Genomic DNA, 22,619 nt, shown 5'->3' on the forward strand with positions numbered 1-22,619 from the left:
AATACAAGGGAATTTCCCAACACTATGGACTGTGCGCAGTCAATGTGTTGCACAAGAAAAAAAAAACAAAGGAATGTTTACGGCCTGTTTAGTTTTTAGACCCCTAATATGTATACAAAAGCCAATGAACAAACATTTAATTCATATACATTTCTTTATTTTCTCAGAAGACATACCATCAATGAACTTCAATGACACACTGCAAAGGCTCTTAGCCAGCTTTGCACAACACAACTTTCAGACAGGGTTTTGAGGAATGAAAAGTTGCACACCAAAACATGTATTCAGTTCCACCTTGTTTATAACCACGTAGAAAGCGTGCTGTTATTTGGGGGGAGTGGTGGGGATGGCGACAGTATGAATGACAACGCAAATACAGCGGCACACCATCACAAACACTTTAACATAAAACATATAGCCTAGGTACAATATTAAATGCGCTATTCGATTATTTCCGTCATTATGTTTACATTGAAAAATAGCATTTGTTTCAAGATATTTAAATGGAACAAATTTACAATGATGGGAGCACGTGAATAATCTTGGAATTGTCAGAAAACAGAAATATTACGTGTTTGAAGTTAACAACAAACCATACAATACCCCAGCTGGTTTATTAAAAACTTAGTGGGTTAATTAAATCAACAATATTTTTTGATTTCCATGATAAAGACAAAGTGAAAAATAAAGCATTCAATGATATCTTTCCAGACATAGACCTGTAGTTTTAAGGTTACACCACCATGATCCATGTTATTTTCCTTTAACTATTTGTATATAAATATGTGATATACTTCAGAAAATAAAAAATACAGTATAAAAGAACCAGCACTGTTTAAATTATCGAGAATGAGAGGAAATTAAAACATCATATCAACATCTTATCAACTGACTGGTAATTTCTTCAGATATAGAATTTCTAGACTCCATCCAACATTCATGGCAAATAAGCAACATACTTCCACTCATACAGGTATACTCACAAACTCACACACACAGACAGACCGAGACAGACAGACAGACAGACACACACACACACACACACACATATATACATACTCACACACACACACAGCCAAGCTATCTGTTTTGCAAAGTATCTCAACAGCAGCTCTTTAAGGCTCTGTATAACAGACTGCATTAAATAGTTTAACTCAGGTACAGGATGCACAATATTTCAGTATTCAGTATTCTCCAAACAATGCACCAGGTTTTTTATGTGTCTCACTATTTTTCCACATTCATTCCATTTTCATTATTTAATGATCTTTTTTTGTTGTTTTGTTTTGAAAAAGCATGCATTTCCAGAAAGTGTGTCGGTCTCACGCTCATGATAGAAACATGCAGACGACCGCATACTACCCCCTCACCTACACACCTGAATCAACGAAGGAAAACATTCAGGGGCACGTCACGTTGATTCTGGCCTGCGTTTCGACAGACACACAACATCGATCTAATGGCTGTAAAAACATGCACTGACACCTCCGACACACACAGAACCAGGCTGCACTTGGGAGTGGACGGGCTTCCACAGGTGGTGCTTTAGAAAAAGGATGGCAGTTAGCGATGCACAATCCATCCGCTTGCACAAATATCCACAAAATCACACTTGTAAGGGATCCCCACAAACGCTGTGGTAACACTGCCTCAAAAAGATGCCTTCAGTGAGTCTTTTCCAAATATTTCAACATATTCAGTCTCCTCCTCTCCCCCCCAAGAGAAGGAGCAGGTAGAAGATACTGACAACAACATATGGGACAAAAAGGCATTTCACATATGCAACATCTCTCTCATAGGACTTCTCCATGTACTGCACAAATCATCACAAAGGGTAAATACTGGTCGTCATGCCAGCCAGGACTTTCCTCGTCCATGAAGGAAGCCTTGTTGCATAGACACTTCAGACCGAGACCCTGAGACATAAAGCACGGTGTGACTGCACAAAGACAGTGGAGACACACGTACCATTGACTCTGAGAAGTCATCTGACACAGAGAAGAGTCTCAGCATTGCCTTGAATTAACATTAGACATGGGTGTTAAAATGCCGAGGTCACAAAGCCGCATGCGATCGGTCACAGGGTAGAGTGTAGGCTGAGGTCCGTATGTCTGCATCTCAGGTGCTCAAGAGGAAATCAGTTAAAAACAAAACAAAAACAACAGATTTTATATATAAACACAAGATTATACAACACATACATGCACACACACACACACACACACACACACACAAGAGTTGTCCACAACACCCACTGAACAAGTATGGCTCTGGGCGAGTTTTCAGTGGGTATAGACTTTTAAGTCGAACCAGGTGGATCATGTAGGGATGGGATGCATGTCGTTTCCCCCCTCTTTTATGCTGCTAGTTTGTTTACTTCGTTTCCTTTGAAGTCAGCAGCATACTTCAAATGACTTCTACAGTCTTTGCAGGGGCTGCAACCTTACTTGTTTTTTTGTTGTTTTTTTTTTCTCAAAGAGAGAGGAGGCTTATGATGAGATGGTGCAAAATTGTGGATGAAAAACGTCAAACGTGCTCAAAACAACTACACAACACTACAGATACAATTTGGATTCATCAGAGAAAGGTTGGGAGCTGTCACAACACAAAAATAAAAAAAAATAAAAAAACCTATTTCAGAAAAGAAAATAGAGTTGACTTCAGGACATGAACAAAAAAATATATCTTTAGAAAAATATGTGAGATAGGTTCACTGAAGACTTCAAATACATGAAACGCTAAAGCAGAAACTGGTCCACATGTTGCCGTCTTCTGTGAAGCTGATCAAAAAACCAGCAGTCTGGCTCCAGCACAGTCTGCTGTGTTAAAAGGAAACACCGACATGTGGGAGAACTAAAAAGGAACTACTATAACCCTGCAGTGCGTTGCCATCAGTGCCTCTGGGAGTGTGAAGGCGAATTGCGAAAAGCGAACGGTCTCATTACAGAAAGGCAATCTGCACACACTGGGGGGGCGGGAGGTTCTTTAACAGATTACACTATCCTAAAATAACCTTTCACTTTTGTGGCATCAAAAATTACTCAGAATTTCCAAAAAAGGAAACAAAACAAACAAACAAAATAATACATTTTCACACATCTGACACAATTGGTATGGTTGTCAAGGTGACTGCAGCCCACCTTCACAGCAAAGGCGACACGACCCTCTGTCGGGGCGTCCACTCTACCAGTCGGCATTGTCCCAGGACTCCTCCACCGGCTTGGCGGGGCTCTTCTTGGCCTTGCTGTCGCTGCCGCCGGCACTTTCCCAGTTGGTGTCCCAGGTCTCCCAGCTGTCGCCGGTGCTGTGCTTGTTGTTGGACTGCTGGCCCTCCGAGCCCCAGTTGTCCCAGCTGTCGGAGCTCTTCTTGCCGGCCGAGTTGTCGGCGGCGGTCCAGCTGTCGCTGCTGGGGGACTTCTTGGGCTTGGAGCTGCTGCCGAAGGTCTCCCAGCCCTCGTGCTCCTCGCCGCCACCGCTGTTCTGGTAGCCCGCCGACGAGTCCATGTTCTGGTAGCCCTCCCCCTGGGACCTGTGGAGCAGTGGGAAGGGGGGAAAGCCAACAATATTGACTTCTTTATCCGCCAGTGTCGTCTGTAACATCGTGCCGTCTAATAGATCTATCGATAGATCGATAGATAGATAGATACTTTATTGATCCCAAAGGGGAAATTCTAGATATCTTTATCTATCGACAGGTGACTGGTGTTAATAAGCTGCCACTGAAGAAATAAACAAATAACAACAACAACAACAACTGTTGATTGAACAGATATGAGCACCAAACAGAATAATTGCATCCCTTCAACCCCCCCCCCCTAATGTGGCACGAAGGGGGCAAATTAGCTCGCTCACACTTAATTATGAGCTGTGCCTGATTCCTTCGAGTCTCCAAGGAGAACACTTTAGCGCTAAGTAATGTTCCAATGAGCACTTATGTGCTAATGGTTTTGGTCCCAGGCTGCGGGGTCAAGAGGGTGTGGAGGCGAGGGAGAAGGTCGGAGAGGTGTGCAAGTGTTCCTCATACCCATCGGCAGAGTTCTCCGTTTGGCCGCTGAGAAACTGTGACATGTCCTTCCAGCCTTTAGCTCCTGCCCCCTGGATCTAAACCCAAAACAAGGAAACTCCTGAGGACTTTTTTTTTTACTTCAAAGAACTTTTCTTAGCATCATTAACCTCAAGATTATACTGCAGCAAACACGTTTCTGATACAGCCTAAAGACAGCAATACATACACAGGCTAATTAAGCAAAGCTCACAGCCTCACACAATTGAACTGTTTCAACATTTTGTGGTAATAATTATTCAAAATGAAAGCACCCATTTTACTAAAAGGTTGGTAACAAATGCAACTTGGTGCAGAAACCACACTGGTACTCACCATTGGCATTACAATGGCAGCAATAAAAACAAGTGGGGAACATTTGATTAGATCTCAAGCATAAGCAACGATGTACCCAAACCAGCCTCCTCTGGCAACCACATACAAGGGCAGAGTGACTGCATTTCCCAAATACATCTACAACCAACGTGATATTCCCCTTTGCTTATTATACTGTCTCAGTCTTGGAGCTAGTGGGAGCTACAGCTCTGTCTTAAGAAAGTCACCTCCCCAGCGACATCACCTCTGATCAAATGGTGCAAATTCGGTGGTGGACTGCCACTAGAGGCCACTGTTTCACCACAATCAGATTCTGACCAAGGTTGATTAGTTGATATCAATGCCCATGTCTATGCCACAGAGAAGGCTTGGTTGTGGGTTAGTTCAGAGGCTTGTGCCTCTGTCTCCTACCTTTGAAGCAAACCCAGAGAGGCTCACAGTCACTTCATCAAGCAACTTCCCCTCTTTTACCTAAACAAGTCAAAGCAGTATTAATTTCATGTTGAAGCTCAATCACCCAAAAGGCAAACTCCAAGCACTGCAACCTGGGGACAAACCTTAGTGATGACACAAACTAATAAATGGCATGTCAAAGTCATGTATGAAAGACAAGACAACCGCATGATTAAAGCATCAAGCATCAATATGTTTGTTGAATGTAAAATGACAAATGGAAGGAAAATAAAACTTTACATAACAGTTTAGATCATTCCAACAAAACAGCATGTACTCCAGGTATTCCAGGATAGCTTTTGTACATCCCCAAATCAGAAACAGTTGGGACGTTGTGTAAAATGATAATCTGCAAATCCTGTAAACCCACATTTAGCTGCAAAATTTGCATTTTGGATTACTATTTGCATTTTACACATCACAACCTTTTCTTATTTGGGGTTGTATTACTAAAGGGAGTCTTCTGCTTTGTCATCTATTAATTCAAGGTCATAGATCAGACAAAAAAAAAAAAACTATACAACAGCAACTAGACTACAGGTTCTATGAACCTCTTAACTATGTAATTCTGACCCACCACCACCAAATCACCACAGACGCCAAACAACAGTGTTACCTTTTCTTGGGTCGGTTTGATAACATTCTCATTTAATGTCTGGCCTAACTCTGTTGCCTAGTTGGGAGTGAAAAAAAGAGAAGACGGGTGAAGGAAGTCACATTCACAAGCCACCATCACTCATTCAGCATACAGAGATGAACAGGTCGGAGGCGGCAACATTCCCTTGGACGCGGCATGCCAGTGACCGGGCAGAGAATCAGTACCGCTAATGAGGGTTACGATGGGTTAGTGAATGATGATCAAATGGATACTCATGACAGGATTAGTGAAGGCACTTGTAAAGGCTTTTGGGGCAAGTTGAATCAGAATAGAGGTGCAAGTTACCCTGGCGACGAATACTGCTATTTCAAAACACAGCTTGGCCTCTGATTGAGTCTCCGACCCTATTTAGCTTATGGCAAGGAGACCAATAGCCATATCCATAAGTCTGTGTTCTGATTCTGTTGTCAAATTAGTTTGACTGGAGAATCAACTGAGACATTGTATGAAGAGCTCATTAAAGCAACACAATGTAGTTAGTAATAATGGCTTCAAGCTCATTTGGATACAAGTCACTCTGACTAACATGAAGGCAAATGGAGGATCTGACATATCTGAATGCCGATGTGCGCACTGAATGGCAGGTATTGCAATATGTAACATTGTTGTCACAGGCAGCAGTATGCCCTTCTCGTCAGTTTCAGACAAATTTGGTACCCCCTTAGTGCTAAACGGGTACACTGTACATTTAAAAATTGATGAAATGGGGGATTCCTACATTGTGTTACTTTAATAATCTTTAGGTGTGTCTTGATACTGTTGAGATTATAAAAAGTCATAAACTAACAAACATATGTCATATTTTGATGGAACATTCAAGGGCAAGAATACTACAAGTAAAGAAGCTGTCCCATCAATATGTGCCCAGTAAGTCTCAGGACATAGAGCATCCATCTGGTCGATAAATATGCATTAAACATAAGCGAAAAGTACACTGAACACAGCTAATTACTCATATACAGATAACAGCATTAAACAATCCATTCACACATGAGATGCAGCCAGTAAGCAAGACAAAAGTTACTTACAAAAAAATGGAACATGACATACAAATGAAAGGCACGGTTGTGTAGACAAGACTGAACATAAAACTAGCGAGAGCGATTGAACATAAAATGGCGGACTAGTGAGAGCCATGCACTATTAATGGTTTTACCGGCTCAGGAGGCGGCTTGTAGCCCCTCAGCTTTATCCACAGTAGGCAGAGAGAGTTAGGGAAAGCGACACTCACACAGTTAAAACTTAAGACACCTAGAGAAGACCATGCCATATTATTACGCTCCATTCAAATCGACGCAGTTACACAACTGGGAATACACCTTAATTTCATACTACTATTTAGCAGCATAAAATGCGTCCGCACAGAATCCTCAGTGATTAATGTACAGAGTGTGGATGGAATCATTGATGTATCCATTAAGTATGAAGCTACTTCACTTTTACACACTACGGTGAAAAAACTTACAATAGATAGAAGACGGTTTCAGCAACCTCACATACCTTAAGAGTTGCTTGGTTGGCAAGTTTCACAGTCTGTTAGGAGAGAGGAATAAATATGTTGTTAAAGGTACACCAGGCAAGCCTGATGCTTTTTCTCTATGAAACTCCCCCTCGCTCGGTCTGAAGCTCTTTTCCTTTTCTTTGCGTCTTCCGTCAAGGGTTTTCGCTGCTTCTTCGCCGGCTCTGCCATTATACACACATTTGCAACAATCACTAGCGTTTCGTTAGCCTGCCTATGTGGTGTAAACTGATCCTGCTTCGGTCGGCGGGTAGGATACACCGAACTTGCAAGTGGGATATTCTTCCTACAGGCAGTAGGGGCGGGCGAGAGAGCCTTCATTCGCCCCGTAATGAGTCATTTAACCATATACCGACTTACGAAGATGATTAATTAACACGAAAACGTTGCCTGGTGTCCCTTTAAAAATATTACAGAAACACAGTTTAGCAGTTTGTTTCCAACAAACACCTGACAGCCCTAAATAGTACAGCGGCTAAGGCCAGATTTTTACCTGAATCGTTCAATTTTTGCAGAAAGCACGAAACTTGGTATAGGTATACTACCCCTAGTGATAAAAAAATTGAAATGGACCCCAACACATAGCGCCCCCTAGTGGCCCCTATCTTGACTTCAAATATGGCCACCAAAATATGCCCTTTTTTTCTACAATTATAATGCTATACTGCTTTTAACACATAAATTGTGTGTCTATAGCCATCTTTCAGCATTATGAAATACATAGAGACAATCATGCATAATTAAAATGGCAGACATGTTGGAAGTAGCCATACATTCTGACACTGAGTCAAAAACTGGGGTGCGTTTAGGCTATGTGTGAAGTTTCGACTGTGTGACTAAACACTGCACTTGCCTGACATGCTAGCAAGGAGGCTAAAACCCATGGATGCTAGCGTCAGTCAAGTCTCTTAAAGAAACATATGCTGCCTTTTGGGAAATTAGCTATTTTGTCTTCCATCCTAGAGTTAGATAAATTAGTACATACACCCAGTTAGAGTTAGATAATTAGTACATAACCCAGTCCAACACATCCTACTGTTCAGTTGAGGTTGGTGGGGGCAATTAGCATATACTAAAGTTTATTTTAAGGCTTATAGTGATTGTTTGAAAAGATCCATTTTGTTTTATTGTAGTTTTACATTTTGCATCCCATAAAATGATTATGCCTGTCAATGAAGCTAATTTAAATACGTAATACCTTATGAGTTTAGCTCCCTCCTGACACATTAGGGCTCAGTGTTTCCCATACATTGACTACTCTGTGGCGGGGCGCCACGAAATTAAAAATCGGCCGCCACAGATGAATATTCTATGTTTAATTTAATTTAATTTAAATATAAGGTCAAATCCTTGCATTGCCATTGAGCTGCGCTTTTTACGCACGCAGTCTTTCCTTGACCCGCCCCGCTCTCTCTCATAGCCCGCTGCCACTCCTCTGCATGTGCATTTAACAAAATATTCACGATTGTTGTTGCCACATAGAAGCATTGCATAGAAGACGTCTGGCTAAATTGCTATTAAATCCGCTTAGCATCGTGACCATGCTGTGCAAATTTGTTCAAAACTGCTGCATTGAAGTGAACTCTGCTAAGGTCTTATCACAACATAGTAGGCTACATTGAAGAGACTAAACTAAGTTAAGTTATGAAATCAAGCAGTATCTCAAAGCTAACGTTAGAATACTGTTTGGATGTCGAATTTAGAATGCTTAGCCTACTTACAGCTGCTTGTCAATTTCGTTGAAGGGCTCACTTTATTGACTCTGACACTGAATGTTTGCAAAATCCCGATGTAAATGGAAAAGTGTTTTCCAAAATTCAAAAGTGCTTGTCCCAAGGAGAAGTACGAACCTTTATTTTAACTATGTAGAAAACGTTATGAATTGCATCTACACATCAGCAAACGTCTTAAAAAGTGACAGGCACTCAATTAGACCTATACACTACCAAGACGATCTTAATACCACCCCCCCGCCCCCCCTTGTCAAACTAAGCTACCGCCACAAATTTAATCCAATTCTGTGGGAAACACTGAGGGCTCATGCTAGTCGGTGAACCAGCACTTTTAGGACACTGGCTAGTGTGTTCAGCGCCCAGTTCTTGGGTGTGCTTTGTGGTGGAAACACCAAAAGCTCAAGACAGGTAAAGTTGAGTATCGTCCGCATAAGAGTGATAATCAAATTCATGGGAGCGAATGGTCTCACCCAAGGAAGTGTGTAAATAGAGAAAAGTAGGGGCCCTAATACTGATCCCTGAGGCACACCTGTGGTGAGGTCATGTGCCCTTTAAGATAGGATTTAAACCAGTCAAGGGCTTTCCTAGACATCCCAGTTCAGATAGTGTAGAAAGGAGAATGTCATGGTTAACAGTATAGAAGGCTGCAGATAAGTCTAGTAGAATGGATACTAATGACTTAGCAACTTAGATGAGGACTTAGCTACTCTCAATGCTTCGGTCACAGACAGAAAAGCAGTTTCAGTAGAATGACTCTTGAAAACAGACTGCATAGGGTCTAGCAGGTTGTTCTGATATAGTAAGTCCAAGACTTGCTTGAAGACCACTTTCTCCAAAAACTTTGACAAGAAAGGAAGAAGAGAGATAGGTCTGTAAAAACAGGAAAGGTTTTAGTGGTGGCAAATGATACATTTTCCATCTTTATCCTCCTTGACTGATTTTGCACTAGTTCAGTGTTTCCCCTACAATGTATTCATCAGCGGCGCAGCGCCGCTCCTGGAATTCAAGCGCCACTGCAAAAAAAGTTGCCTAATTAAAAAAAAATAATAGACGCAAGTGAACTTCAGGAACAGCTGCCGTTCGTTCAGGTTTCATGTCAACAAATAATAGTAGGCTAACGTTGAAGGCGCAGTCAGGGATTCCACAGGAGATCACGCTTGTTTGTGTTTATGTTTAAGTTTATTAGCAGATGCAATTTTGTGCAAAAAAACGTAGCCTACATTATGTTAACCAAGGAACCAAATTAAATACGCCAGCGAGATAGCTCGCCCCTACCTTCAGTACCCTATTCCCAGCAATGCTTTCAAGCCCTGTGTTGCTAACATACCTAGGCTGTGAAACTAAGGTCTAGCTAGCCTATTGGTGGGTTTAATTGAATTTGAGTAATAGGATACGCAAGCATTACATCTGAGATAGTTTGTAATTCCTGTAGAGCTCACCAAAATTATAGATATGATACAAGACACTTATCTGCTATAATCCAAGATATTTTCTTCGAATTTTTGACCATTTATTTTACCAAATGACATGGGAAACATAATTCATTTCATCCACATATTCTTATGCACCATGCACAACAACGCTACTAAGTTAGCTTAAAACCGTGAGAATCAAGCCAGCGTCATGGGCAGTCACGGCATTAAAGTGACAGGCACTCAATTCGACTTGCACAGCACCAATACAGTGTAATGGCATGAAAGAGAAGTCTATATAGTTTATACAGTGCTGTGCAAAAGTTAAGACACCCATGCTGAAATTGACTAAAGGGAGGAATAAAAAAACATATTTTGCCTTTTGTCTTAATGCCTTAATTAAAAAAAAATAGGACATCAATTATTTTTTAATGCATCATGTATCGTAAATAAATACATTATATATAAATGTCTTAACTTATGCACAGCACTGTATATTCTAAATAGTAATAGTTTGTACAGTGGCCTACAGTGTACAGTTGTACAGTGGCTAATACTAATAATGTAAATGAAAAAGGTGAAAGAAAAACATGAATAATCCTGTTCAAGTACTGCAATAATCATGCTTGTGTTGATGGTTATGTCATCAATTTGTAACTCAATCTGTCCATTTACAATACAAATCAATTTGTAACTCAATCTGTCCATTTATTTCACAAAATCACCATTTAAGGAGTCATTTTTTCAAATGTTTTTTTTTTGGGGGGGGGGGGGTTGCTTCCTACGATCAACAGCACCGCTGCTGGAAAACATTCTAGGGGAAACACTAGGGGTCAGTGTCACTACTGGTAGCATAAGCCAGTACCTGGAGCCTACAAACGTGAAGTCCAACTCCTCCAGAATGGCACACCAATAATACGTTCCATTGCGAGAAGGATTGCTGTGTCTCCCAGCGCAGCCTCAAGAGCATGTAGGAGATTCCAGGAGACAGTTGCTCTAGCTGGGCAGGATGGTAGAGGGTCCTTAACCCAGCAGCAGGACCAGTATCTGCTCCTTTGTGCAACAACAAACAGTAGGAGCCCTGCCAGAGCCCTACAAAATGACCTCCTCCAGGCCACTGGTGTGAATGTCTCTGACCACACTGTAAGACTTCATGAAGATGGCCTGAGGGACCTATGCTCACTGCCCAGCACCGTGCAGCTCAATTGGTATTTGCCAAAGAATGCAGAATTGGCAGGTTCGCCATTGACGACCTGTGCTTTTCACAAATGAGACCAGGTTCACCCTGAGCACGTGACGTCTGAAGATGTCTTGGAGAATGTAATGCTGCCTGCAAAATCATTCAGCATGACTGGTTTGGTGGTGGGCCAGTGATGGTCTAGGGAGGGATATCCTTGGAAGGACGCACACACCTCTACGGGCAAGATAACTGCACCCTCACTGCTCTTCAGACCCATTGTCTGACCCTGTATTGGTGCAGTGGGCCCTGGATTTTCTCCTGGTGCACAACAATGGCTGGACACATGTAGCGAGAATGTGCAGGCAGTTCCTGTTCCATATAACATATTACCCAGTCCATATCAGAATCCTGTGAATCCTACTTCACAGGATGCTCGTTTAACGTATCATGGCTTGGACAGCTGTCCGTACCTCACCATCCCACCACAGGGGTTCCCAGGGCTCAGTACTGGGCCCCCTTCTCTTTGCTATCCACACAACTTCTTTGGGACAGATTATCCATTCACATAGCTTCTCTGCTCTATGCAGATGACACACAGCTTTATCTGTTCTTTCCACCTGATGACCCCTTGTGCACAGATCTCGGATTGCCTCTCAGACATATCTACATGGATGACGGCACATTACCTCCAGCTAAACCTCTCAAAAACCAAACTGCTGGTCCTCCCAGCTAAATCTACTGCTCCCACTTACTCGAATGCCCTCATACAGGCATATCTGTATGCGACTGTTGCGCTCTTCAGACAAATATCGTCTAGCTCTGCCACCGGTACGCTCAGGTCAATCCAAACTTTTTTCATCTGTTGTTCCTCGTTGGTAGAATTGTTTTAAAAGCGGTAAACTGTTTACCAGGTTGTAAGTCGCTTTGGCTAAAAATGTGTCAGCCAAATGTAATGTAATGTAGATATCCAGCATGTTTTTTCCCTATTGAGATCTGATGTGTTTTATTTTTTAAAGTGTATAATTTTTTGAGCAGTGTATAGTAAGAGTTAAGGTTTGCTCAGAAAGAGAAAAAGGTAGAATAAGAATTTATTGATGATGTAGGTAGTTACTTCAATTAACCAAAATATAGAATAATTGGCTTATTTTCTTACACGTAGTGGCCATATTGGAATCTTACCAGATTATACTTGATGCCTCGTATATTATTGAGGTTGTCATGTGATAAAATGACTGTTCAAACTTTAAAATTGTTTTTGAATGATATTTCCATCATGAATAACAATAGAGATAGTCTATATTTTCACATTTGGTATCCTCCATATTGGATTTCAAAATGGCCAACATCAAGTTTGTCTGGAAATAATGTCAATAGCTTCCTTGACCCTAAAAACTGAGTGTTAGAACTTTTAGAAACTTAGAACTTTTTTATATTGTTTAATTTTAAAGTTGTATCAACAATTCTATTAAGAATGGTAGCCATATTTGAATTCAAGGTGGCGGCCACTAGGGGGCGCTATGTGTGGGGTCCATTTCAATTTTTGATCACTAGGGGTAGTAGTATAACTGTGCCAAGTTTCATGCTTTCTGCAAAAACTGAACGATTCCGGTGCTTAGCCGTTGTACTAAAATTAAATTGTCAGTATGCAAACTTAATAAAATGTCATAATTAGATCAGCCAATTCAATGACAATTCTGTCTTTTTCATTATAATAGCACCTTTTTGGGGTTTTCTCATTCCTCTCCATAGGAAGTCTAGCTGGTAGAACAGCTGGTATTTCTATGTTCTAACTCCACCCAAGCTAAAATGTACACATACATGTACACATACTTACATTGTCCTTAGCAACAGATGCAATTTTGCTCGCACCAACTGTGAAACTGCTCCAGCCCTGCATCAAACACAGAGCATTACTTTTTACTCATTTTACTCAGGACAAAAGAGGTGCAGGCACATTTAATGGGTAAACTCCATCTCAAGATTAAACTTCAGAAAACACAAACTAAATGCCTTTGCACACTAAAATCTGTAATTTTACAAGCTCTTTTTTTTTTTTTTTAAGTTTTCAATTCGTCAAATACAATACGCTGCAATACGAAACCTCATTCACTGACTTCACGGATGCCGAAAAACGCACAAAATCAAACCTGTTTTCTTTAATCGACAAAAGTTTCAGAGTCTATGTGCAAATATAATTGACACAACCTGAGGTCGTTTTTATTTTCCGACTGAACACCAGTGACAAATTACAACAGAGGACAATCATTGGTACAGCTAAGCCGCTGAAAGTCTGCATTTTTACACACATTTCTTTCATGGTACATTTCTTTTTTAACTTACCGTATAAATTGAGGACATGGCATTATTCAGGAAATCCTCATCCTTCTTGGGGGGGTCGACTGTATTGCCAAATCCAACATAGCGATTATCTTGGCCACCACTATAACCACCTCCACTGCAAACACACACACGCAAACATACACACACACAAGCAAGTTATAGGGCAGCAACAACAACACAACTAGGAGTATCGACTGTACTGTGAACAAATTATTCCAGATATCGCTGTCTGCTTCAAGACAGGCAAGACACCAACCTTTGGTACGAGTTGACATCATCACTCAGCCAGTCCTCAAAGGCTTTGTCCGAGGGGTTGCCAGAGTTCTGGCCCGGGCCAGCTGAGCTGCTGCAAAACAGCAAGGTCAACTCTCACACATGAACTTTCAGCAAAATGAGATTCATTCACAACAAGAACACCAAAAAACAAATACTTTCTACAAATAACTATTTCAGCTAAGCGAAGAAAAAAATAGTAATGTTTTCAAAACTACCATTTATAAATACACAATTACTTATTAAAGCTGCAGTTGGCAAGTCTGACAGATTGAGGGGACTTAGCCAAAATTTTGAATGTTTACAATTCTCATGCCCTTCCCCCACTACCACCTAGTGTTGTCACGATACCAAAATTATGACTTCGATACGATACCTGCCATAAATATCACGATGCTCGATACTGAAACGATACTACGGCGAAATCCTAAGATATCTGGAAAAGAAAAGACTTATACCTCCTCCAAGTGTATTTAGTAATTTGTGTTGAATTCGGTGCACTTTTGTAGTGTGCAGGTCAATTCTGGGTTCTAAACTTCCTACATAATTATTATTTTTATAGTCAGTAAAATAGTAGGCCTACTTTGTGTGATTAAGTCCTTTATTTTTTGTTATAGTTCATTTACATTGTGTTGTGTTTTGCCAATAAAGTAGCTTTAAATAGCCAAACTAGGCTAGATCAAGGTCAGTGTTGAAATTACTGCATGCAAATCACTGAATGCTATGCAGAGGGGCCTAATCTTTAGGCCATCTGATGTACAGTATACGGTATGCTTCCCTAGGCCTTCCCGTGTTCATGGGATTTCTTTGACAGTTGCAAAGGGAAAAATGTGAGGATAGTCTTCTTTGCGCCCAGTGTACAAGTGCAACGTTCCAACCACTCAGGTCTTCGTCAGATAGGCCTACACCATTACCTGTTGCAATATGTCTGTGTGCATTCCTACATTAGCCTACGTCTATTTCTTTGATAACATGATTTGCTACCACGTAACAATAACCCGCTATTATTATTAGGACTCAACACGCTTTGATGCTGTGGGCTTTAATTAGCGCATTTCGGGTAGCCTATCCTACATCTGGACAATACTTATTGAACAAATTGCAGTCTACATGCCATGACAAATATTACCAGTAGTACTGACCGAACATGAAATAGATTGTTTACAAGTTATGGTAATGTTATTCTGCAGTGAACATTGCGCTTTCATCACATTAGCACCCTATGATTACAGCTCGTTATGTCTCGTCAAAATTCATTGATGAAGGAAGGTTCGCTTTATCCCAGAGAACCATACTCGTTTCACTTAGGCTAGACTAAAACAGAAGAGAAGAACTTGCCACTAACCATGTAGTCGTGTTTTCTATAGCATATTCGTTAACCTGTCGTTCTTTAAACAAAAATGTTGGGATATGTCTGCGAGGTGTTTAGCCAAGTTCCATGCGTAGCCTACTGCTTTTAAATGACTTTGAAACATATTTCACAAACGGGCCTCTGTATACCTGATGGCTTGCCTTCACTATTCGTGATGTATCCGAAATAGTTGCAGATTTCACTTCACCTTTTGTTTTATCCACAAGGCCGAGGACTGTCGGCAAAGAACTACTGTATGTTGACGTTGGCTGCGCACTCACTCACTCAGAGCTGCCTGCTTGACACGCCCACTTGCCTAGATGCGTGCAAGGAGCAGTGAGAGCAGCAGTTCACCAGACACAGAACGTTAATTTTATCGATCGATTATCGATTCTAAAAACGTCGGAAATCGCATCGTTTTTTGTGTGAAGGCATCGTGATACCTTTTTAGTATCGATACACCGTGCAACACTACTACCACCGAGCACCCTTTCATCGAGTTTGTGCTCGTCAATGCGCACCAGACTGCACCAGACTGTGATTGACAGTCAGATCTCACACAGTCCTGCTCTGATTGGACCAGAAGAACTGGGAGCTGTGGATTTTTATATGCACTTTCCCAAGAGAATGTATTGACGTGTCTGCTATCTTAGCATGTTTACCGGTGTGAGGAAGACAGTCCCATCTTGGATTGTGGTGGTGTCCAGTTTTTAGCAGTGCTATCTTCAATGGACCATTCCTTTCCATCTGCAAGAGTGGCAACCTGCAACAAGGCAGACAGAAGTCAGGTGGATTGAATTCTGTCCAGTGACTATCATACTACACAATGCATAGACAATTCTCTCAATTACTCCCTCTGATGACTGTTCCTTCTGCTATTCAGAGATGTATTCTATATATACTTTCACTGGAATGTATGCTATACTGGTAAGCAGTTACTACAAAGACATATGAATAATTTCATGCATTCACTCAGACCATTTCCCCACTAGAGACAGATAAACACAGAAGGCAGAATAGGGAAAGCAATTTCAGGTGTGCATTTATGGCTTTTCTTGTTATACAATCAATATGTTTTCCAGACAAGAAAGAAACAAGAAACTAATCATATCAACGCAACCAGAAATCAGTGTACCTTGTCTCTGAACAGGGCTGCAGCTTTGCTGTTGTACTTGTCCTGCATGTTCCAGTTGGAATCGTAATCATCCTGCAGCTCCAGAAAGAGCCGGAATTTCTCATTGCCCCCAGCTTTCATCTTCTCGAGCTCTATGTCCTTCCATTTGTCCATGGACACAGAGCGAACAAAGCTGAAAATTATTAGACAATACAACTAAAGTCAATGCAATATTGAGACATAACATTCATATTATTCAATGTGTAAGCAACTTACAAATAACTTAAGTCTACAAAACACTCTCAATTTCATAACAGTTGCTGACTGTACTTTTAAAGGTTGTGGGAAAACGTATGAGCTTTATGCATTTTACACAGGGAGATGTTCTGGGAAACCTATCATATTGCCGTTTTCCATGGAAAAGTAACGCCATCTCACCAATGATGTGTAAAGATCAATAGTCACCAGCAGGACTGAAAGTAAAATCAAAACACTGCGATGGCAAAAAAAATGAAGACACAAGTGGAGAAATATACACACCTGAGATGAACTCCAAGGCCACGATGTTTCCCAGAGCACTCCAGGCATATCCATATCCCATAGGTCACGCTCACCCATTGCGGATTGAATGCACCACATTCGAAACAAATCTATGGAGACAAAGGCACACAGTTGGACGGCATTGTAGGCTGTAGGGAGCCTGCCAGGCTCGTCTGACTCTAATAAAACACAACACGACATATTCAATTCCTTGCGCTAACACCAATCTGAGCACTCACGTTGTTCCCATCGTTTGTTCTCACTTCTTTCAGCACTCGCCTGGTCCTTGGACTAGCCATTTCTCCTAGACGAAGATAATCAGTACCGATAAGGTTAGCAATCGTTGAAGTTTGATCTGTGAAGCATCTTAGCAAATCATGTCAAAAAGAATGTTATAACAACCAGAGTTGGAGAATATCGAGGTTATATGCTTCACTGGCCCCAAGATAAGAATGTCAAAACCTTGTGATCGCACTACTGACCGTCCTCACGACACGTATGCTAAAGTTAATGCTTTTGTTACAACTAACATTAGACAAGGTCTGACATTATGTTAGAACAAGCAAATTACTGCAGTTGTGCTGAGCACCTAGTGTTTTCTTTCGTGGATTTCAATACTTAAGACAACAATGACACTGAGCCAAATGAAATAAGGTTAACATAATCGTTATGTGCCACCTCACCACAGGTAACTCGCCTACAAACACAGAGCATGAAGGTAACATGTTAGCATAGGCAGGCTAGCAGAGAGATCACGCCAAAATTAAATCGATGCAAACAATTTACGACACTGAAATATTTAGATATGCAAAAAATGAAATTCCAGTCCAACATACACTGCATAAATAGCTCATTCGGTATCGAGGCATCTACGCCTTCTTGTTAGCTAGCTTGACAGCAAAGCTCTTCTTGTGTTAGTGTTAGCATAGGGAACAAAACATTTATCTTCAGATGTCTTACCTTGCTATATCAGTTACTTACAAAAATGCTCGATTTGCGTAAGTGCTATATTTCATTGGCTGTGTTGTCAAAATAATTCTTTAGTTAAATGTTCTATTCATTTAGTAAGATAAACCAGAAAAAGCTCAGACACCGGTAGCCATGTTGACGATTCAGCACCAGTTTGTCTACGTTGGCAATGCAATGCATTGTGGGAAAACACATCCTTGATTCTTGCCTCAACGAGCAGATCCACGTGATCTGGTACAGAGGCTGCAGAACAACTCAGGTTTTTAAACTGACCAATACCAACATCCACCTGGTAGGGATGGGCAAAGCGAGGCTTTATGAAACACTGAAACGTTCGAAGCAATTGTGCCGAATTGTTCCGAAGCTTTGAAACAATTCCGACACCTCAGAGCTGTTTAGGGTGAAACAAATCTGTCAAATGCTTCGTATTAGAGATACAGTCTTTGAAGTTCATGGCTCGCTGTGTTACCTGTGTCCAGTCTTTGTCAAAAGCTAAGCAGCATGCCCTTGGTTAATTACTGGATGGGAGACCACATGAAGTCACAATAAAGGGAGTCTTATTGCTGCCACTATGTGTTCTCTAAATCACTTTCTTCTTATAAAAACTCTCGATTTTTGACCATTCTGAGAGTTTAGTTGAAACTGTGTGGTTAATGGTGAAGTAAGAAAACATAAACAGATACGATCTGAAACAATACCTTACAAATCAAACGGGGATCGAACCACATTTGAGCAGCCAGGGCTACCGTGCAAAAATCACCCTCACTAACCACTACACCATCATGGTTAAGCTACACTGGTAATTGAACGCGCGGGCACGCCTGCCGACACTGGTGAAATGCACCGAAGGTTCACTTAATTTTGGTCACATGACATGGGGATTTTGAACGATTTTTCGAAGCAGTGGTCACATGACATGGCTGTTTTGAACCACGTTTCGAAGCAGTGTTTCGAAACACTTGTGCTTCGAAGCCTCGACACTGATTCGAGACGTCGGTTTCGAAAGTCACACCCCTACCACCTGGATAACATGTCCAGATAATAGCTCTGTTTAGAAATGAGAACGTTGGCAACTGATAGCCCACGAACCACAGTTCTCAAGAGATTGGAAGAATAGTTCAACTCTGTCTGGAGGACCCCCTGTGAAGGTAAAGTGCAGTTTGATGTCCGTGCCATGCTTCCCATGATTTAAAAAGAGTAGGCCTAAAATATCCAACTTGAAAGCATAACATTATAAAACTTCATTTCACAATGCATGTGCCCAGGATTTTTGTGCAACTAATGGGAGGTAAGCAGGTCAATGCAGATGAGCAAATAGATGCTGTTTTTCCAGTTCTCCACAAGATGTCAATAGAAAACTTAAGATATATTTTATGAGTGGAGGTTTGCAGCTCAATGCTGTTACAAAACTCTGGGAGTAAGTATGTGATACCAGAATGCTAATTAACAAAATTGCTGTTTAGTGAGACAGAAATAATCTACCAGGTTGTTTGACTCATTTGTGCTTAATTTATATTAATGATACATAATGGTTTGGAGATGAAGATTGTTTGCAGTCTTTTTCACAGCAGTATGGCTGCGGTCTTTGGCTTTGGGGATATATAATAGGTCAATCATTTTCTTTGGCACTGTATGAGGTCTTAAGTAATGAAAGACTTGAGGTCTTTATTTTCCTTTTTTTAATCAACTCACAGGCTCAGTACTTAACACTTAACACAGACTAGTAAGTAACACTCCTTTCCCATTTTGGAGAAATTTCAGAAACAATACAGACACCCCTTACATCATTACCTTCACTTCCATCTCCTTCAGTACCATCAGTGGCCATTTCATTATTAATCAGATTATCTTATGCAATTCTAACAAATTTGCTGACCTGTCACAATGCATCGGTGGGTAATTAAAAGGGTCAAAGTCCAAGCCGTATTTTCTCATAGGGCATGTGGGACCAGTGGAGTCCTGCGCGGAGCGTACGCACACTCTGCTATTGCCAACGGCCCTGTTTATCAGTCAGTCCTGTATAAAAGCAGGGGGAGAGGGGAGCGTCCATCTCAGTGTGATCACTCCTGTCAGTGTGATGATGAAGCAAGCCACGAGCCTCAGGGTGCGCCTGCCGGTGCTGGTGTTTGTGTCCGAGATCGTGTTCCTGGCCCTGTATGCCTGCTTCGTAACCTACGACGACAATGCTGACGCTAAGTTTCAGAACAACCTCACCAATCCCATGGACAACTCCCTCTACAGGGATTATCCCTACTTTGCAGACGTGCAGGTCATGATCTTTATTGGCTTCGGCTGCCTGCTGGCATTCTTGCGTTTCTATGGCTTCAGTGGTATGGTCTTCAACTTCCTGACGGCCACGTTTGCCATCCAGTGGGCCATCCTGGTGCAGGGCTACTTCCAGTTCTACTCCGATGGAAAGATTCACCTGGGCGTGATAAACCTTCTGAATGCCGAGTTCGCCTGCGCCGTTGTGCTGATCTCCTTCGGGGCCGTCCTGGGGAAGACGAGTCCAGTGCAACTCCTGGTGATGGCTATCCTCGAAATCCCCGTTTTTTCCCTCACTGAGTGGGCAGTGCTCAAGTATCTGAAGATCACTGATTCTGGCGGGTCTATCCTTATCCACCTCTTCGCCTGCTACTTTGGCCTGGGGGTCACGTTTGTGCTCTACCGCCCCTCGCTAAACAACGGCCACCCGAAGGAGCTCACCAGCTACCAGTCTGACATCCTGTCTGTGATAGGGACTCTGTTTCTCTGGGTGTTCTGGCCCTCCTTCAACTCGGCGCTGACCCACAAAGGGGACGACCAGCACAGGGCCATCCTCCACACGTTCATTGGACTGAGCGCCTCCACGCTCACTGCCTTCGCCCTCTCCACCATGCTCAACAAGAGGGGCAAGATCACAATGGCCGACGTCCAGAATGTCACCCTGGCTGGAGGTGTCACGGTCGGGGCCTCCGTTGACATGATGATCTCCCCGGTGGCCGCCTATGCCCTTGGGATGATCGGCTGCACAGCCTGCATGCTCGGCTACAAGTATCTCACTCCTTTCCTCGCCCGCCGCCTGAGGATTCAAGACATGTGCGGCATCCACAACCTCCATGGGCTGACTGGCCTCATATCCTGTCTAGCTGGTATCTGCGCCATCCTCCTGGCCTCCGAAGAGACCTACGGCCCCAGCATGTACCAGATCTTTGCCCATCGCGCCCCCATGGAGGGAGACCCAAAACTTCTGGAGCTCCAGCAGCTGATCCCAGGGCTCAAGCCGGGCCTGGGTCGCACAGCTGAAACGCAGGCTCTCTACCAGGTGGCGGCCATTTTTTCCACCATAGCAGCGGCAGCGGTCGGTGGGTTGCTGACCGGTCTGGTCATGAAGCTTCCTTTCCTGGCACCGTTCTCAGATGACTTCTGCTTTGATGACGAGTTGTTCTTTGACATGCCTTCTGATTACGAGTACCTCACCTCAAGCCTCAACCACAAAGAGCCGTTGAAGGATGAAGATTCAAAAGTCTGAATGCTGGTGTCATTACTTACTGTAAAAAGCACTGATTTTTTTAAACAATGATTTACTGTGGTGACAGAGATCTGTTGCCATGGTGTAAAGTGCCTCTTGTCTTATGGACAAACATGCCTTTCTCAACATCTGTTTGACATTTCATGTCAATTTTCACAGAAATACAGGGAAATAATGGTTAATATAGCTAGGAATAGCTGTCCGTATCTCACTGATAACACCCGGAACTCCTTTTCTGTCAAGTTCAAGAAGAGTGTTAGCATGTCTGGATGCAGTACAGCTTAAGAAATGTATTAATTTATTCATAATTATTCATTAAGGGAATGTTTATCACTAGTCACATTATTTATTTATTTTTCAAACCTGTTGAATTCACATGTAACATTTTTGTAAGAAGTTTTAAATAAAGTATCCGTGCATGTTATTAAACATGCAATCCATACCCACTTGCAATGACTCAAATAATTTTAGTTTTTCGTTGTTTACAAAATGCTTTGAATATAAAAGGGTCGTTTCCCAGACATGGATTAAACATAGTTCCAGACTAAAAGAGAACTTCAATGAAGTTCTCCACTGAAAAAGAGCCTAGTCAGGACTAGGCTTAATCCGTGTCTGGGACAACAGCCGATGAAGTCAGAATACCTTACGGCACATAAGCTGTTTTGTCTTTGTTACGAATGAGGAGAGCAGAATGGAATGCAAAGGGATAACTAAAAAGCTTTACTGAAAGATAATATTTTGAAACCTTATCTTACAACTGGATCCCATTTGGTCGTCACTTTGTGCATCAACGCATTCCAATGATTTGATGAGAATAAACTACACACGATAATAAATTGTGGGGGAAAGTATTTCACTCTCAAACAAACATAAAGTTGATTTTATACATTTAAATTATTTGAATTATTAATGTAAATTTGTCAAAAATCCAATGTGCAAAGCTATTTACCAAAAGACTGCATTTTAACCTCTGTGATGAAAAGAAAATGGTGCACAAGACCAGATAGCACCCCACTGTGGATCTTAGCCCACTCCTCGTGGATAAAAGCCGTTATCTGGTTTCCACATGCCATTACAGTGGGTTTTTTTCCATTGGGTTTAAGTGACATCCCGATCATCCCAGGCCACTAGGGATTTTAGTTTACTGATATGCTGGAATCCCTATTTTGCAATATTCTGGTTCAACGT

At 41.8% G+C, this 22,619-nt stretch overlaps 2 protein-coding genes across 7 annotated transcripts; one reads left to right on the forward strand and one right to left on the reverse strand.

Moving 5' to 3' along the window:
* Window positions 1-135: 135 nt before the first annotated feature.
* arfgap1 (ADP-ribosylation factor GTPase activating protein 1) lies at window positions 136-18,084 on the reverse strand. 6 transcript variants are annotated; one of them, XM_042089329.1, is made up of 13 exons: window positions 17,912-18,084; window positions 17,191-17,255; window positions 16,952-17,061; window positions 16,433-16,604; window positions 15,960-16,060; window positions 13,930-14,016; window positions 13,674-13,788; window positions 13,168-13,224; window positions 6,990-7,022; window positions 5,448-5,504; window positions 4,790-4,849; window positions 4,025-4,101; window positions 136-3,529 (listed from the first exon to the last, which is right to left on the reverse strand). In XM_042089329.1, exons 2-13 carry the CDS (start codon window positions 17,248-17,250, stop codon window positions 3,184-3,186), a joined length of 1,275 nt encoding a protein of 424 aa, XP_041945263.1. In that variant the 5' UTR covers window positions 17,251-17,255; window positions 17,912-18,084; the 3' UTR covers window positions 136-3,183. The 6 variants fall into 6 exon arrangements, with proteins under 6 accessions (XP_041945263.1, XP_041945262.1, XP_041945268.1 ...); XM_042089328.1 differs by having other exon boundaries at window positions 13,930-14,019; XM_042089334.1 differs by lacking the exons at window positions 4,790-4,849; window positions 5,448-5,504 and adding an exon at window positions 6,646-6,675 and having other exon boundaries at window positions 4,025-4,095.
* A 1,905-nt stretch (window positions 18,085-19,989) lies between these two features.
* Window positions 19,990-21,797, forward strand: LOC121707277 (ammonium transporter Rh type B-like). The gene has a single exon (XM_042089716.1). It carries the CDS (start codon window positions 19,998-20,000, stop codon window positions 21,429-21,431), a length of 1,434 nt encoding a protein of 477 aa, XP_041945650.1. The 5' UTR covers window positions 19,990-19,997; the 3' UTR covers window positions 21,432-21,797.
* Window positions 21,798-22,619: the final 822 nt, after the last annotated feature.

Source organism: Alosa sapidissima, chromosome 4, assembly GCF_018492685.1.
Source record: "Alosa sapidissima isolate fAloSap1 chromosome 4, fAloSap1.pri, whole genome shotgun sequence".
Lineage (NCBI taxonomy): Eukaryota > Metazoa > Chordata > Actinopteri > Clupeiformes > Clupeidae > Alosa > Alosa sapidissima.

Bases quoted from the DNA above. Each gene is read 5' to 3' on its own strand.
- arfgap1 (XM_042089328.1), bottom strand. From the start codon at position 17,250: ATGGCTAGTCCAAGGACCAGGCGAGTGCTGAAAGAAGTGAGAACAAAC. The intron at 17,062-17,190 runs GTGAGTGCTCAG...TTGTCTCCATAG, and splicing joins GAACAAACGATGGGAACAAC to ATTTGTTTCGAATGTGGTGC. The intron at 3,530-4,024 runs GTATGAGGAACA...ACTGCTCCACAG, and splicing joins ACGGAGAACTCTGCCGATGG to GTCCCAGGGGGAGGGCTACC.
- LOC121707277 (XM_042089716.1), top strand. From the start codon at position 19,998: ATGATGAAGCAAGCCACGAGCCTCAGGGTGCGCCTGCCGGTGCTGGTG.